Source organism: Vigna unguiculata, chromosome 5, assembly GCF_037176805.1.
Source record: "Vigna unguiculata cultivar grain cowpea cultivar isolate G323 ecotype 2 chromosome 5, ASM3717680v1, whole genome shotgun sequence".
NCBI lineage: Eukaryota > Viridiplantae > Streptophyta > Magnoliopsida > Fabales > Fabaceae > Vigna > Vigna unguiculata.
This window is the reverse complement of record NC_140796.1, coordinates 10,082,272-10,100,051: the sequence shown is the minus strand read 5'-3', so window position 1 is coordinate 10,100,051 and position 17,780 is coordinate 10,082,272. Positions and strand designations below refer to the sequence as shown.

Below are 17,780 nucleotides of genomic sequence, written 5' to 3'. Positions count from 1 at the left end.
CATTTGAGTTGGGTTTCATATCTAAACCTTTTCATCTTTAACTAAGCACTCTTCAACTTTAAATTATAATTTCAAACAGTGAAATAATTCATCACTCTGATGCATTTTCTTTTATATTCTCATTCAAACAAGAGTAATTATTACATTTCAGATCTAAGTCTAATGAGTCAATGCAAAGCAAACATCTTGTTCCCTAAATCTACGAAGCAATCACATTTGGATGACATGAGGTGAGCCCTGACTCAAGCTCGTCAAAATGTTCTACCTCCAAACACGCCCTTTCCGCCATTGCAAAATTGGGCTCCAAACAGGTCGCCAAGTCCTTGGTTGGTACCTTTGTTTACATCATTAACAATTCCAACAATGAGTTCATTCTAATCTCTGACGCCGACGGAGCCAAGTTCATTCGATCAAGGAGCAGAGAACTTCGAAACAAGGCTAAGGTTGTTCCAATTACTCTTGATTAGGTGAATGGCCTACATGAATGAGATTAGGAATAAATGAGAAGATGGATTGGAACTCCCCTCGCTATATGTCAAACTCAGAACTCCATCTAAAGACATATCTAACAATTAAAGTTGGGGTGATGCGAGAAATCCCTCATTTGGAGGCATATCCAAGCGACTCAGATCTCTCATTCTTCCTCTCCTTGAAGAAGTCCTTTCGGCTGCAAGAGCAAGCGGTAATGGAGGTGGAGGTCATGGAGGGCGCTAATCTCTTCCAAGAGCAAGTGGCAACACATACAGTGGTCACGAAGGGCATCAATCTCCTTCACGAGCAAGCGATAATAAAAATGGTGGTCACGAAGGACAACGGTCTCCTCAAAGAGCAAGTGGCAGTAGTGACAATGGTTTCCTCACACACGAGCAGTGGTAACGACGTCGTGCTCTACTGGAACAGTGCACACGAGAGGTCGATCCTAAAGCGACAAAGGCATAGTAGCGGATGAACGGATGACCTACAACGGGAAGAATTTTGGAGAGGAGAAAGAATTATGGAGAGGAGAGTGGGTGAGAAGCAAAAGAAACCCTAATGATAGTGGGCTGCGAATGCTTGAAAATAAAGCCTATTACGTCGGTTAATCCATGAACCGATGTAATATATGTCATTATAATCGTTTCTAAATTGGTGGATTGATCATTTAAATTAAATATGATGGATTTTGATATGTATATAGATTTCTAAACTTAGGAATGGGTCATATGAGTCAAATTAAGTTCAAATATAAATTTAAAATTTGTTATGCGAATTGGATTTGGTAGAATTTGGTTTGGGAGTTTATTTTACATTTTGTTACATGTTGGATGTTTATGCATATCTTATTTGAGCATGAAGCTATTACTTGAGAGAAACTTAAGTGAGGACTTCCAATGTGAAGTGTAAGCACTATCAATTAAGTGATCAGATAAAGCTTAAGTTGAAGGCTAAAACTTGAGCAAGAAAGAGGTTGCAAGAAACCCTCTTCTTAGTGAAGCTCAAGTGATAAATGATCCCATAAGTGACAAGTAGTCACACAAGAGATAAGGTTATTAAGAACTCATATGTTTTCTTTTTATTTCCTACCTTACAAATGTATTATCACTTAAGCATCGCTATGTTGTTTAGGTGACATCACTTATAGCTCAAGCGACCTACTAATGGTTTGAGTGAGGAAGAATGAACCAATTCCTTATTTCTTTCATGTTATATCACTTAAGCATCAAACTAAAGGTCAAGTGACACCATACGACTTGAGCTCCATTGACATAGTTTTAGCGTTTTACTTAAACTCACTCAAGCAACAATTGTTAGGGTCTAAGACACCGTTCAATTTATTTATTCAATGGAATTATGTGATGTTATGAACTAGAGTAAAGTTGTAATATTTAAGATTGTAATATTTATAGATCATATAATTAAGATTTTTTCTCTTTTTTATATAGATTTATAGTAGTATTCATAAATGATATATTAGTTTACTCTTATTCTCAGGAAGATAAAAAAAACCGTCTTAGAATTATTTTGAATATTTTAAGAGAAAAACAACTAGGGGTGACAAAGTTGGTAACAATAATCCATTTTGATTTGGCTCACCTAGTTTGCCAAATTAGAATGCCAAAGGCAAGACAGGTCGTGCAGGCCACTAAACCATTTTTTTATAATTTAAAATAAAAATATAAAATATTTTAAAATATTAACTTTTCTGTATTATATTCTTTTAAGGACGTAAATATGAAATAATATTGTAACTTAAATCATTAAGACTCACAAATATGACAAACCAACCTACTAGCCTGCCATTTGGCAGGACGAGTTACAAAATTTTGATCTATTTTGTTGTGGTAGACTAGTCCACCCTAACCCATATATATTAGGTCGGATTATCCCGTTTTGTCACCCTAGAAACAACTATATGGAAAACTATAAAAGTGTGAATTTTAGGTGTTCTAGGTTCATTTATAAGACATGTCATCTCAACTTAAGGACTTGTAAAAGATCATTGTAAAGTTTAGGTAGTTCTTCAATGGGAGCATACTAAGTTTGTCACGAAGATTAGAAATTTTGTGTGATTAGCATGTTTTCATAGAAAATTTATTTAAAATTTCTCTAAACTAGTAATTCCTTCAACACAACTAACTCGTAAAAATTATCTATTAGTCTAGATGTGAGAAAAACTTTCTTAAGTTGAAGAGGCAATTGATTATTGTCAACACCCAATTTTGTCCGGGTGAATGCATTTGTTTTGTTAAATAAGAAATAAAATAAAAATAAAATAAAAATTGTTAGGTTTTTAATTTTAATTCTACCATGAAGAAAAGAAAAAAGAACAACAAAAAAAAAAAAGGAAAAAAAAAAGGAAAAGAGGGGAGAATCTAATTTGTTTTTAATTATCACACCCTTTTCATGAGCCCAAATGTTTTATACATATTTTCACCCCCACGGTTTGCTATTTACACTCTTCACATGACATGTCAAAAAAGAACATTGAACATTTTATGATTTATGTTTTTAGAGAAGAGTACAATATTTTGAATAAATATCTTGCATTTACGCTGATGTGATGTGTCTCATTGTCAGTCAGAAAAGATATTATTTTAAAAAAATAGAAGCAAATATTCCTGATAATAATGCTTTTAGGGAATAGTACAATTTAATAGTTAAAAGAAAATATTCCTGATAATACTTAGAATCAATTGTATGAATAATATGTTATGATTTGATCACTATCTTTATGTGACGGAAAATATGATTCTAGTAATTATAGACAATATTTCGTTAATAATTAGTTTCATCAGGACCAATTCCTTCCTCGTATATTTTATTATAATTAAAGACTAGGATTTCAGGGGTATCCCAAGGTGCCTATATATGCACAAAATTTCTCCAATGCAAGACACAGAAAAAAAAAATCTAAAAACCCCTCTCCTTTTTTATTACCAGAGCACGCGCAAAAGGGTCACCTTAAGGTAAATTCTCTTCTCTCCTAATGTTATTCATGATTATCTTATAATATTAAATGTATGATCGTTTGAACTGTTGTATGATTAAATGTGTTTGGGGTTCTCATGTTAGATGATTTTGGATTTGTCATTGATGTGCTCAATCTTTCTCTTTCCCTTTATTTTTATCTTGATAAATAATAAGGTTTCTTCCGTAGGCTTTAGTTCTCTATAAAAAAGATAATAATAAATAAAAAAAATAAAAAAATTATATTTTTCTTTTATATAAGTATTGAATGTCATGTCAAGTCTTGGACTTGCTTGATAATCAAAACACTCTTTCATAGACTTTTAATTCTTTCTTTTTTTAATAAGTAATAATAAAAAATAAAAATTATAAAATCATTTTAAATATCATGTCAAATCTCGGATTTGCTTAATAACTAAATCTTTATCATGTAGAATCTCGGGTTGTCTTGATATTAATAAAATACACATATACATAAAAATATAAAAATAATATCAAACAACTTAAAAAAAAGAACTATGCTATCTTGATTTTCCAAATGGAAATATGTAGGAGCGAGGTACAACCTTCGGGTAAAAAAAAACAAAAAATTATTTTGTTTTTAATCTCTATTATTTTTGTATGTTTTTTATTTTGTTTAATTTTTTAGGGAACAATAAATATTTTAAGCATCAAATACTTTGCAAACTTAATTAAAGAGGGAACAGACTTAAGACATGCGTTGTGGATTGCTAATACCTTCCCCACACGTAACTTACTCCCGAATCCAAATTTGGTTTTAAAGACCATTCTTTTAAGGTTTTTCTATAGTTTTTCATAATAAATTAGGGTGGCGACTCCTCTGTTTTTTTTTAAAATTTTTGCCATTCTGTCGCGATCTCGGTTGTGACAGATGACGACTCCACTGAATACGTTTTTGAGAGCTGATCCTATTAATTATTTGTGTAATTTGTTATTTCAAATATTTGCTTCCTTTTCTCTTTTTATTTTTATTTTTATTTTTATTTAGTTATTTTATTTATTTATTTATTTTATGCATATGTATCTATTTTTGTTTGTCTAGATGCCTTCTGTTTAATTCAATGTCCTTTATTTAGTATATGCCCATATGGGATTGTATTATGAAATTATTGAATCCTAGGATAGAAGACAATTGTTATATCTGCTTGGAAATTTTCTGGTTGTTTTGTAGGTATGGGTTTGGGTAGTCTTAGGTTGCTCCCTTCACACACTACACATGTTAGGCTAGTGCATACATTTTAATTTTGGGGTCCTATACCTGGACCTGAGTTAGCCATAAGGAGTGGAGGTCCAACGATTGCTATGTTAGATCTCGGATCTACTTGGCTATTGTGAAGACTTCATATAGAGTTTGCTTCCTTCTGACATGTCACATCTGATAGGTCGCCTATCGTTGTGAATTATGTCTTGATGGTTGACTTCAGCTCTAGAGGCCTATTGAGACTATTTAGCGCTATCCATGGAATAAAGCATATAAAAGCCTATAGACCAAAATATGTTCTCTTTACACTTGATAGGACACCAAGTGGGAGCATAAGTCGTTTGTTCATAAATTTTAAAGTGTACATAACACATTAAGAATTTTTTTTACGGAATATGTGGTAGTTTCGTTTTATTATCATAAGTCCCACATTCTTTAAAAAAAATAATAAAATAATATCGATGGTCATTACCACCTTTTATTATAACTCGTAAATTTACGTTTAAAAGTGTGCATAACATCATGGTGCATTAGAATTTTTTTATTTGTATTTTTTTAAGGAAATAGGTGCCAACATTGTTTTACTATCATAAGTCATGCATCTTTTTCAATAAAATTAATAATAAAATAATATATCATTGCGGCATTTCACAACTCTTTCATTAATTTTTTTAAACAAAATAGGTTTGAAACTTCTTAACCCATACGCGTAATCATGGGATCAAATCAAACTTATATTTTTCAAAAGAAACATATCTTTGCTAAAATAAAGAAGTCAGAGGTACAAAGATTGAAAATTACGAGTCAACTAATGAAAAAGCCACAAGGAAGAACTTTTGCGAGCTTGTATGGGAACATATTACATTTGGCAATGATAGAGGTGTCTACTAATGCGATCGTTGTAACATCCTCGTAGGATATTACTTAAAACAATAAATAAAATAACCAATTGTATAATAATACCTCGTTTATTATATATCCATTTCCCAATTTAATATCCACTATAAATAAAGAAAATACTCATAATTCTCTATTACAATTTGAAATTCCAAAACGGTAATTAAATTACATGAAATTTAAATAAAAGTATCTATAAAAGTCCCATGCAACTAGTCTCCACTCTCCGCCACTATGTTGCTCCTGGCTCACCTATAACATTATCTGCTCCCGAATAACAAGTTACCCGATCATCATAGTGTAGCCTATCATTGCCAAATGTAATATGTTCCCATACAAGCTCGCACAAGTTCTTCCCTATGGCTTTTTCATTAGTTGACTCATAATTTTCAATCTTTGTACCTCTGACTTCTTTATTTTAGCAAAGATATGCTTCTTTTGAAAAATATAAGTTTGATTTGATCCCATGATTACGTGTATGGCTTAAGAAGTTTCAAACCTATTTTGTTTAAAAAAATTAATGAAAGAGTTGTGAAATGCCGCAATGATATATTATTTTATTATTAATTTTATTGAAAAAGATGCATGACTTATGATAGTAAAACAATGCTGGCACCTATTTCCTTAAAAATAAAAATAAAAAAATCCTAATGCACCATGATGTTATGCACAAAAAATATTTTAAAATATTAACTTTTCTATATTATATTCTTTTAAGGACGTAAATATGAAATGATATTGTAACTTAAATCATTAAGACTCACAAATATTATATATATATATATATATATATATATATATATATATATATAATATGACAAACCAACGTACTAGCTTGTCATTTGGTAGGATGGGTTACAAATTTTGGTCTATTTTGTTGTGCTAGACTAGTCCACCCTTACCCATATATATATATATATATTAGGTTGGATTATTCCGTTTTGTCACTCTAGAAATAACTGTATGAAAAACTATAAAAGTGTCAATTTTAGGTGTTCGAGGTTCATTTATAAGACATGTCATATCAATTTAGGGACTTGTAAAAGATCATTGTAAAGTTTAGATAGTTCTTCAATGGGAGCATACTAAGTTTATCACGAAGATTAAAAATTTTGTATGATTAGCATGTTGTCATAGAAAATTTATTTAAAATTTCTCTAAATTAGTAATTCCTTTAACACAACTAACTCTTAAAAATTATCTATTAGTCTAGATGTGAGAAAAACTTTCTTAAGTTGAAAAGGTAATTAATTAGTACTTGACAATCACTGACTGATTGATTAATACACATGTCTTGACAATCATTAAGTGAATTCAATCTTTTGAAGTACCTTTTATATCTCCTATCAAGGATTGAATGTATTTTGATGAAAGAGAACAAAGGATTTTTTATGCCTTTTGTTACTTAGAAGAACATGAAAGGAATCTAAGTCGTGACTTAGAGTTAATAGTATTCAATTTTGCATTTAGCACTAGAAAACATAAACTTTATAACACTAATTCATAAATTCTATATTATTTGTTTGATCAGTATGAGAAAGAAGATGTGGTGGCTGATGTTTAAGTAAAAACAATAAAAAATCAATTGTGTATTTGATGGTAAAAGAATTGGAATAAATTGAAACATTAAGTGACTTTAATTTGAAGATTTTCGATATCTTTTAGTCACATTAGTTATGACATGTGTATGATAATTAATAAGTTTTTAAAATGGATTGAAAAGAAATAATTGACCAATCCTACTTGAAACTATCTTGGACATATTAGGTATTGGTCAAGCTAATTTATTTATTTTTAAATAAAATTATGGAAACATAATTGTTATATTGAAAGACAATAAATAGATAATGTTACTAAAAAGCTATACAAGCATGTTTAACTTACATCTTAGTATTACTTTTTTTTTATTAAAATTTATTTATTTATAATTATATTTTTAAATTAATACACATAATATAATAATACATATTTAATATTTTTATTATACTCTTAATTAGATTTTTTGAAATTATCTAAATACTAAAATTACCTTCTATAAAATTATTATTTTTTTAATTACTATGATTAATATTTTTTTAAATATACAGAAATATAAAATACCTTTTTTTTCACTAGTGTAAATATAAATTAGAGGAATTACAAACGACTTATTGTAAAAAATATAAAAAATATTAAAAAATTGAAGCAAAAATTTATTTACACTTCAATATTATTAATCGACAACCAATTCATTTTTTTTGGATCGTAAAAGTAAAAACCAAATTAATTATCATTTAATTTAAAAGATTAAACATATATATTTTTTATAATATGAAACGGTCCTAATTTCGAGGAATAAATCTACCAGATCGGTCATTCAACTATTAGCCAAGTTTTTTCAAAAGAAAAAACTATTAGCTAGGTTAAATTAAACTTATATAAATGAATGAGAAATGATAAATAGATGACACATCTGGTTTGTGACTAGCAAGAATATCGACATCTATTCCTCTCAGTACCTCTCTCTCTGTATTGTATTTGAAGGAAATGAACGTGATATCATCATGATGCTGTTTTTTCCTGTATAAAACAGATACCAGATAACCCCTCTTTCTCGAATTTCATAGCACTGAACAAAGAGCACAGAAAAAATGGGGGTGGACTACTACAAGATTCTTCAAGTAGATAGGAGCGCCAAAGATGAGGATATTAAGAAAGCATATCGAAGCTTGGCCATGAAGTGGCACCCTGATAAGAACCCTAACAACAAGAAAGACGCTGAAGCTAAATTCAAGCAAATCTCGGAAGCATATGATGTATGTCAATTCAGTATACCCTTTTCAAAAATTGTACTTTTTTTAAGTAATCTGAGTTTGTTTGTTTGTTTTCCCCCTTAAAAGTTGTAATTTTGATGATGAGTTTGGATGGGAAACTGTTATTAATTTGAGGGGTTTTCTTGTTTTGCCCTAATTTGAATGTTGAACTGTTTAGTTAGTGTATGAGAACACTATTCAAATTTGATGTTGTATTGTTTCGTGCAAAGTTGCAATTTTTTTTCAAGGGTTTTCAATTTTGAGTTCGTGGCGTGTCCTGGATTGGGGCTGGGGTAGGTTTTTGGTTTACAGCATCAGTTGGTAGTTTGATATTTGAAAGTTTTCCAATTTAAAGTTTTTCTGAGGTGGGTGGGGTTAGGTGGTTTTCCTTTTCCTAATTTGAATTGTGAAACAGGTCTTGAGTGATCCACAGAAGCGAGCCGTGTATGATCAGTATGGTGAGGAGGGGTTGAATGGGGTGCCGCCGGGCGGCGGTGGTTTTCCTGGTGGCAGCGACGGTGGGCCGACAACATTCCGGTTCAATCCCAGAAATGCTGATGATATATTTTCTGAGTTTTTCGGGTTTACGAGCCCCCTTGGTCGTGGTGGAATGGGGGACATGGGTGGCCGAGGTGGATTCTCCAGGGGTGGCCCGTTTGGTGAAGATATTTTTGCTCAATTTCGGAATGCAGCTGGTGAGGGCTCTGGCCTTGTGCCTAGAAAAGGGGCACCCATTGAGAGAACATTGCATTGTAGTTTGGAGGATTTGTATAAAGGGACTACCAAGAAAATGAAGATTTCAAGGGATGTTAACGATTCCAGTGGGTAAGTTCTCTACTTTTACTCATTTGCATGTCTTATAGTTTGTTCATGTCAGTGTGTTATTGCAAGGAATCAGATCATCAAATTTCATGTAAGTTTGATGATTTGCTTTAGTCTGATCACTTGGGTCGGTTGTTAGATATCTTTGAAATTGAACAACTGCATGTTTACAGTGTTTTAGGTTTATAGTAATCCATTTTCTACTGTCAAAGTGGTAGGTTAGATTCTGTTGGTTGATGATATATTTGACATGTCACGTTCCCATGAAAATGGTCACATGCTAAGACATTGAAGGTGGGTATTTTGCTAGTGGTTGCAGACCTTTGTTCAAAGTTTTCCACACTGACTCAAAACTCAGTTGTGATCTGTGTTGCATTGCTAACAGCTAATGAGTGTGCTATTAAAATTAGGTAACATGATTTAACTCTTGGAGAAATTTTCTTCAGTGGTTCTATCACTCTCACGGGTGCTGATTGTAAGCATTTTAGCTGAAAATGTGAGTATGTGACTGTATGTTTTTCTTTCTTTTTATTGCTTGATGTGATGATCCATGTGTACACAGGTATTAGTGAAATTAGGACACAAAAGAATGTATGATGAATTGTGAAACTGTGTTCGAAATCTTTGATATTACTGTGATCATGTTTTGTTGTTTGCAGGAGGCCCTCGACAGTAGAGGAAATTCTGACAATTGAGATAAAGCCAGGTTGGAAGAAAGGAACAAAAATAACATTTCCCGAAAAGGGAAATGAACAAAGAGGAGTTATCCCTTCAGACCTTGTGTTCATAATCGATGAGAAGCCTCATGGTATGTTCAAGAGGGATGGCAATGATCTTGTTCTTACCCAGAAAATCTCTCTTGTGGAAGCCTTAACAGGTTACACAGCTCAGGTGACAACACTTGATGGTCGGAATCTGACAATTCCGGTTACCAACACGATTAGCCCGACATATGAAGAAGTTGTGAAAGGTGAGGGCATGCCGATTCCGAAAGAACCTTCGAGGAAGGGAAACTTGAGAATCAAGTTCAATATCAAGTTTCCTTCGAGGCTTACATCGGAACAGAAAAGTGGCCTGAAACGATTTTTGACATCGCCTTAAGCAATGGTTTAGCTAACTTAGTAAGATGTCAATTGTTTCATACTTGGTTTATTTACTTACTGTGAACTGGAATTCCGATTAGAACAGTTTGGTAGAAGATGGTATTTGTTAATTGTTTCATTTCTTCTCTGGTTTTTGGTAGTGGGAATTTTCTTAACTACTTGTTCACTTGTGTGTGTGAAAATTGCCTGCAAGAATTCATCTTCTGTGTTACTTTCCTTCCACGATTTCATCTCATAGGGAATAATACTCTTCTTTGTATATCTGTTTCACTCGTTAGATCGTTTCAACTATCTAAAAAAAATTATTCCATTGTGATATTCATAGATATTTATGAAAATTTTTAAATGATTTTTTTATAATTAGTATTATTTTATTAATAGTGTTATAACGAATATTTGTAGGTCAGAACTTTAGTATCTACTACAAATTTTAATGGTATTTGTGCGTACTTTTTTTTTTTTTCATTTGTATTGCACATGCATGGCACGAAAATGGTTTTATGACTTCGTATGTAACTTGATAAAGCTTTGTATACCAATGAAATGAAATATCACATCATCATTCACCAATACTTTATATGAATCGTGTTAATTATGATTTCTAAGAATGACGAAATAAAAGGTTAAAAATATTTTTGGAAATATTTATTATTAGTTTCTGGAAATGAAGTATTTTTAATATTTATTGAACATATATTTAAATTTGTAAACTGTTATTATTTTAAATTGTTTTACTTTTTTATTTCATCTTTGTTAATAAATAGATCAATTTTTGTGATTTGTTAGAAGTTAGATAAAACAGATGAGAAACTCAATTTTTTTTTTTTGTGTCCATGATTTTTATAAATAAAGATATAATAAGAAGTTCTACACATCTTTTGGCGATCTTAACATTTTTTGACCATGAATTATAAGAAGTAACTTTCTTGGTGAGGCTGAGTGACAATTTTTTTTTTTCTTTTGTTATTATTTGATTTGATGTAACAACTCAAATTCATGAAAATATTTTATTTAATTTTATTAAAAATATTTATTTCAATTATATTATTTCTTTCTATATTTAATGTCTGTATTAATCTGATCACTTTTTATTTTATCAATTAACTAAGATTTGATTGCCATGGAGTGCTTTTAAACCTATATCATTGTAAAAAATACCTTATTACAATTAATGTTAGTATAAGTTGATTTTAATTACACATTTTTTAATTTAAACTCTTGATATATAATAATAATTTTTATGATTTATAAGGAATTAAACATATAATCAATTCGGGTTTATTTACCTCAAGAATCAAATATTAAATATTAAAATAATGTAATGATTTGATGATATAATCGACATTTATTGAAGCAGTTTTTATGTAATTTGAGAGGTGGTTTTCAACCCTAACATCTTTTAATATATTTTATTTCTTATTTTTTTATCTTTCTTTCTATTTATTATATTTTTATTTATTGATTTGTATATTTTCTTTTATGTATTTATTTTTATCTTTATCTTTTATAGCATATTCAACTTTTTTTTATATCTATCTTTGTGTCTTATCTTTTATCTTTATTTATTTTTATAGTTTATCTTATCATTATTCTAATATCTTATTCCATCTATTTATCTGTTATAATTATTTTTATTTAAAACAAATTATTTAATTTTACATTTTACATAAATTAACAATCAAATGTTCTATAATTTGAGTGCTACCGAAAATTTCTTAATATTTTTACTTTAAAATATATGGAAGTTATGGAAAATCAAGGTAATGATTTGTTACTAAAACAAATTTATAACTTTGTTGTGAAAACATTCAATAAAAATAATTGGATTTTGATGAACTTTTCTCTAAGAGTATCTTCACATTAAACATTATGCTCTTTTATTTTGTATTATTTGAAAAGGAATCATAAAATGTAAATTATTTTATAAACCAATAAAAGATAACAACTTATACTAAGTTCCTTGTATTCAACAATATTCAGATATAATTCATAAGAAAATAAAAAGATAAGATAAAACTCTAATTTTTTGTTATAAATGATAATATATTTTTGAATTAAGCTTCCTCCAAAAGTTTTCTAAGAAAAATGAAAAATAAGATTAGTCAAACTAAACTACATTTCTTTATCATGCAATTTTAGGAGTTTTACTTATGAAAATTTGATTATAACATTTTTTTTTATGTCTCATAAATTTGTAACTACTCTTTTTATGTAACTTTTCACAAGACACCAGCTGAATCTTACATCTATATCGCAAATAATAATATTAAATTTACAATCAACTAACAATATGATAATATTCAATTAAGCACATAAGAACTCAAAGCTTGTACATGTTTCATTCTAAGTTATTGGACGTATAAGGTATTTAAAAATACCAAGAGTTTTTCTTTACTTCTCCTTTTTTTTTCTTTTCACTTCATTCTATATTGGACCAACAATCTTATTTTGATGAAAAATGGACTTTGAATGCAAATTTTGTTAAGAATTTATCTAATATTTGTAACTTACATATTTTTATCATTAAAACTCTTAAGTAAATTTGAGAGAATACACACAATTCAAGAGTTTAATATGTATAAAATAAATATAGATCGTATTTATATTTATGATAAATAATATATTATGATACAATGTCATCTTTCAATCACTAATACTTTTTGAAAAACTGAAATTTAATTTAAAATAAAATAAAAATGAAAAGTTAAGAAAATGTTCTAAAAATGCTATAAATAAAAATAAAAACTTCTAATAACATTCAATTAACAATTGTTCCTTTCTACAAACACTCTCAAAATAACTATTCTATTTATTTATAGAGAGGATAGCTGACTATTTTTTCCACTCGTGTTTCACCATTAAAAGAAACATGAACATAAATAGTCAAGTGCTTACAAATTAAATTGAATATTTAAAGAGAAAAACCATTCCACCCAATCAATTAATTCATTATCCAATCAATATCATATAAATTTGTGATTGGAATCTTAATTGACTTAAATAGATCAATTTTCGACTTTAACCTTATTTTTATCTTTTCCTTTAACAAAAATACTAAATAAAAGCTTATACAAGAAAATTGTTCAAAGTTTAAAGCCTCTCATTTATAATTCATTATATATTTTTAACTAAATATATTTCGGAAACAAGTATACGTTATGTAATAAGTGTGTAAATATATAAAACATGGAAATAGTTATATAAAAATATAAAAAAGCATAATTTATATCATAAATTAAATAAGGTTAAATATGGTTTTGATATCTTAACTTTCAGTGAAAATTGGAATTAGTGTCTCCTCCTCGAAACTTTGACCAAATTTAGTCACCCAACTTCAAAACTGTGTGAATTTAAGCATTTCAACCAAATTTTGTTAAGTTTTTTTAACGTTTCAAATGCATTTTATGATAGCATTTGAGATGTTTATACTGTTTGAAATATTTTTACTTAAATATTAGCTAAGAAACTATCATGAAACACGTTTGAAACATCAAATAAATTTAACAAAATTTAGTTAAAATGACTAAATTCACACAATTTTAAAGTTGAGCGACTAAATTAAACAAAAAAATTTCAAAGAAGAACTAATTCTAATTTTCACATAAAATTAAAGGATAAAACTATATTTAAACCATTAAAAAGCACTAGTATACCCATACAGAAGTTTAATTTTCAAAACCAAATCCAAATTTCAATTTACTAGGAAAATAATATTTTTGGAACCTCTGTGACACGAAGGTTATCCACAGAAATGGTCTTAATTTCTGTGACCCGGAACTCGCTCCATAAAAACTGAATCGGTTGAACTCAGTTCAACCGAAACTCTCTTCAATACGAATGTTGCTTTAATCCACAGAGATTGTTGTAACCTCTACGACACCAGCGTTGTTTATCATATCACGCATAAAGATTATTCTAATATTTATGGAAAAAATAGTTTTTAAAGTCATTTAATTCATAAAATTGATCCTAATTTTTATCCCCTGAATTCGCTCCATAAAAATTATCCTAATTTCTATGACCCCAAATCGATCCGAATTACCTATTAATTATTTTAGACCTAATTTCTCACCAAACCTATTTTTTAGTGGAAAGCAAGGGTGAGTAGTGTGTGAAACATAGTGGAAGAGGAAGCAATTTAGCCTTATTGAGTACTACTTATACTAATACATATACACACACACATTCTTCAAGTTTGTATTTTTACTCTCTTTCTCCACCCCTTTGATCAATTTCCATGGTCTTTCTCTTCAATTTCATTTAGCTTCCCCGAATTCCAAGCGCTTTCGCTTAGATCTCAATTGGGTTATGGACATGGCTTCCAGTCCGCGCACCGTTGAAGAGATCTTCAAGGACTATAGCGCCAGAAGAACCGCTGTTATTCGCGCTCTCACTCATGGTACTACTCTTCTCTCTCCAATGCCTCTTTCTTTTTCTTCCATTTCCCTCTCCCACTTGCTGATGACCTTTTTGCCCTTTTCTTCTTTCAGACGTTGATGAATTTTACGGACTCTGCGATCCAGGTAAAGGGTGATTAGGATCTGGGTTTTCTTGGGTTGGTTCTATAGTTTGGTTTCTTTTTTACGTGTTCACTTTACTTGGTTGTTTTTGTGGGATTCGTCTTGTTTGTGAATTTGCAAAATTAGTTTCTTGGTTGGATTCTTGGTTGGAGTGAATACGTTAGAATTTGTACGCTCGGAATTTGAGTAAAACGACATGGGTCTGCGGTAATGAGAGGAATGTGAGTTCTTGTGCGTGTGGGTGAGTTTTTTGCAGAACTGGGTTTGTATGAATTTCGTCTTGGTTACTGTTGATTTTACTGTGAAATTAATTTATGCTGGGATGTTTTTATTGTAGAAACAAGTTAGTCGTGGAACTTTATAAAATTAAGCTAAACGTTCGAGATTGATTTTTAGTCTCAAAATCTGTTAACTGATCACTGGTATTTCAACTATGATTTTGGATTTCTGCTTATCCAATGTGAATCCAAACATGCGGTTAGTTGTTGAGGGAATATTGAATGAGGTAGTATTGATATGTTCTGATGTTTGAGTGTGGTTAGATGGCAGCAACCACATTCCTTTTTGCTGGGTTTTGATTCCCATTAAATTGGGGTTTTCTAATGATTTAATAATGTGTTGTGTCCTTCTATTAAATTTAAAGTCTTTGGTGTGTTTCTTTAAGATAAGGATAACTTGTGCCTGTATGGACACCCGAATGAAGCCTGGGAAGTAACTCTGCCAGCAGAGGAAGTTCCACCAGAGCTCCCTGAGCCGGCTCTTGGAATCAATTTTGCTAGGGATGGAATGAACCGGAGGGACTGGCTTTCTCTGGTTGCTGTGCACAGTGACTCGTGGTTGGTTTCTGTGGCCTTTTACCTTGGGGCTCGTCTTAACCGCAATGAAAGGTAAGATCTAGTGTGATGGATATACGTGTATGTGGTGACAATTTAAGTTCAATGTGGCTGTCTATCCTTTGTGTAATGTTGAAATTATGGGCTACGATGTTGTTGGTGGGATTGATGATTGTCTCAAGCAATTATCAACATTCAAATTTCTCAAATGTCTGTTGTGATCTGATGCCTTATAGATTTATGCATGCGTCCCTTGTTCTGCAGTAAGATTTTTAATACAATCTTACGTGACCAGCAAGAGCAGCCCAGGTCCCCTCCAGCAACATCTTAGAAAAAAAAAATGAATTTGAGGTTTTCAGTGAGTGGCCATGTTACTGCTCTGCTTATCCTCATAAAAGTTTCTGCATGTCAACATATCTAAAATATGATGACATCGGCAGTTTGAATCACCTTCCGATCACACCTAGACACACACTTACAAATATATTATTTTGTCAGCATTTTAAGTTTTTGATTTTGATTCATTTAAGTTTCAATTTTGTATGTTTTATGACCTAGGATATTTTTCCAGCCATAGATTAGTAATGTTTGTATCTTTAAAATATGACTCTTTGCTATTAATGATGAACATATCTTAAACTTTGAGTGCCTTTTTATTTTGAGCATTTGTAAGTCTGTCATCCTGGCAGAATACCAATTGATATTACACCTATTAAAACACAGAAATACCCCATCACATATAAATCGCTTATATAATCAGTTATTGTTTGTGTAGAGGCTGTTTGACAAAATCAGATATCTTGAAAAAATAGCTGCTCTGTGAACTGCTATACTGTTATAGCACTTCTGGTTGGTAGTACTTTGAAAATTAATTTCTGCTTTTTGCTCTGCTATCTGGGATTGACTACTGTCGTTTTTCTCTAATGGCTTTCCCTTCAACTAGAAATTTCTGCAATCACTTATTACTAGAGCTTTTCTACTGAATTTCTTTATTGTGGTAATTTATTCTTTTCATTTGCTGCTTATGATTCCTTCTATTGATGGTTGACCCATTTCTTTATGGCAGGAAACGTCTGTTTAGTTTGATCAATGATCTTCCATCCGTTTTTGAAGTTGTGACTGAAAGAAAACCAATTAAGGACAAGCCCACTGTCGATAGCGGAAGCAAGTCTCGGGGAAGCACCAAGGTTAGTGTATTTCTTTTCTAGTGTTGCTAAGTTTTTCTTGAGTAGCAACACTCTCTCTTACATACACTCTTTGCATTTGGATGAAGTTTTTTAGAAATAAAAAAAAATGCATTTCTTGCATTTCACACTTTCTTATGTAATGTTTTTTCACTCAAGACTAAGTAGTTTCCAATAAATATTAGCAATTAGTAAAGAGTGTGTTGGGCGTAACTTGTTGAAGCTATCTGTACCATGATGTCTGTTTTTGTATGATATTGCACAACTTGTTGAAGCTGCTGTCTTCCAGTATATGCAAAAACCATGCGAGGCAATGTTGCATGTTCCATATCTGATGACATTCCTATACATTTATATGCAGAGAGCCAATGATGGACAAGTTAAAAGCAACCCGAAGTTTGCTGCGGATGAGGGTTACGAGGAGGATGAAGACGAGCACAACGAAACACTGTGTGGAAGCTGTGGTGGAAATTACAACGCGGATGAGTTTTGGATTTGCTGCGACATATGTGAGAGGTGGTTCCATGGGAAGTGTGTTAAGGTCACCCCTGCAAAGGCTGAGGGCATAAAGCAGTATAAATGTCCATCATGCAGCCTGAGGCGTGGCAGGCCCTAGACTCACAAAAGGGTGCATGTGAGGTGAGTGTTGTTTCGTGGCTTACAAGATACTGTAATTTTGTTACATCACTTACACAACTTCATGTAATGGCTAAATTCATTAGGGATCAACTTTCCTTTTTACCAAGATGAACGGTTGGTGTATGATACACAGTACAGCATAGGACGTGACAGATTTTAATTTCATGATTAGTTTATATTTAGTTGAATATTGCTTGAATTTATATCACAGAAAACAGCATTTTCTCCTCCACACAGTTTCTTCTAATCCAACTTAAATTGTGTTGTTGCATGATGGGTTAATGAAAAGATTGTGTGTGTGGAATGCTTCAATCGTAGACG

The 17,780-nt window shown here is 31.0% G+C and overlaps 2 protein-coding genes across 2 annotated transcripts; both read left to right on the top strand.

Moving 5' to 3' along the window:
- Nucleotides 1-8,007: 8,007 nt before the first annotated feature.
- LOC114185556 (uncharacterized) lies at nt 8,008-10,449 on the top strand. Its single transcript, XM_028073361.2, has 3 exons — nt 8,008-8,361; nt 8,774-9,183; nt 9,840-10,449. The coding sequence occupies exons 1-3, from the start codon at nt 8,197-8,199 to the stop codon at nt 10,279-10,281; spliced, it is 1,017 nt and encodes a 338-aa protein (XP_027929162.1). The 5' UTR covers nt 8,008-8,196; the 3' UTR covers nt 10,282-10,449.
- Nucleotides 10,450-14,345: 3,896 nt separating this feature from the next.
- On the top strand, nt 14,346-17,691 carry LOC114185858 (PHD finger protein ALFIN-LIKE 2-like). Its single transcript, XM_028073799.2, has 5 exons — nt 14,346-14,682; nt 14,774-14,806; nt 15,468-15,690; nt 16,703-16,823; nt 17,182-17,691. The coding sequence occupies exons 1-5, from the start codon at nt 14,592-14,594 to the stop codon at nt 17,434-17,436; spliced, it is 723 nt and encodes a 240-aa protein (XP_027929600.1). The 5' UTR covers nt 14,346-14,591; the 3' UTR covers nt 17,437-17,691.
- The last annotated feature ends 89 nt before the right edge of the window (nt 17,692-17,780 follow it).

Coding starts and splice junctions, on each gene's coding strand:
- LOC114185556 (XM_028073361.2), top strand. CDS start 8,197: ATGGGGGTGGACTACTACAAGATTCTTCAAGTAGATAGGAGCGCCAAA. Junction 8,362..8,773: donor AAATCTCGGAAGCATATGAT/GTATGTCAATTC, acceptor ATTGTGAAACAG/GTCTTGAGTGATCCACAGAA. Junction 9,184..9,839: donor GATGTTAACGATTCCAGTGG/GTAAGTTCTCTA, acceptor TGTTGTTTGCAG/GAGGCCCTCGACAGTAGAGG.
- LOC114185858 (XM_028073799.2), top strand. CDS start 14,592: ATGGACATGGCTTCCAGTCCGCGCACCGTTGAAGAGATCTTCAAGGAC. Junction 14,807..15,467: donor TTACGGACTCTGCGATCCAG/GTAAAGGGTGAT, acceptor TGTTTCTTTAAG/ATAAGGATAACTTGTGCCTG. Junction 16,824..17,181: donor AGTCTCGGGGAAGCACCAAG/GTTAGTGTATTT, acceptor ATTTATATGCAG/AGAGCCAATGATGGACAAGT.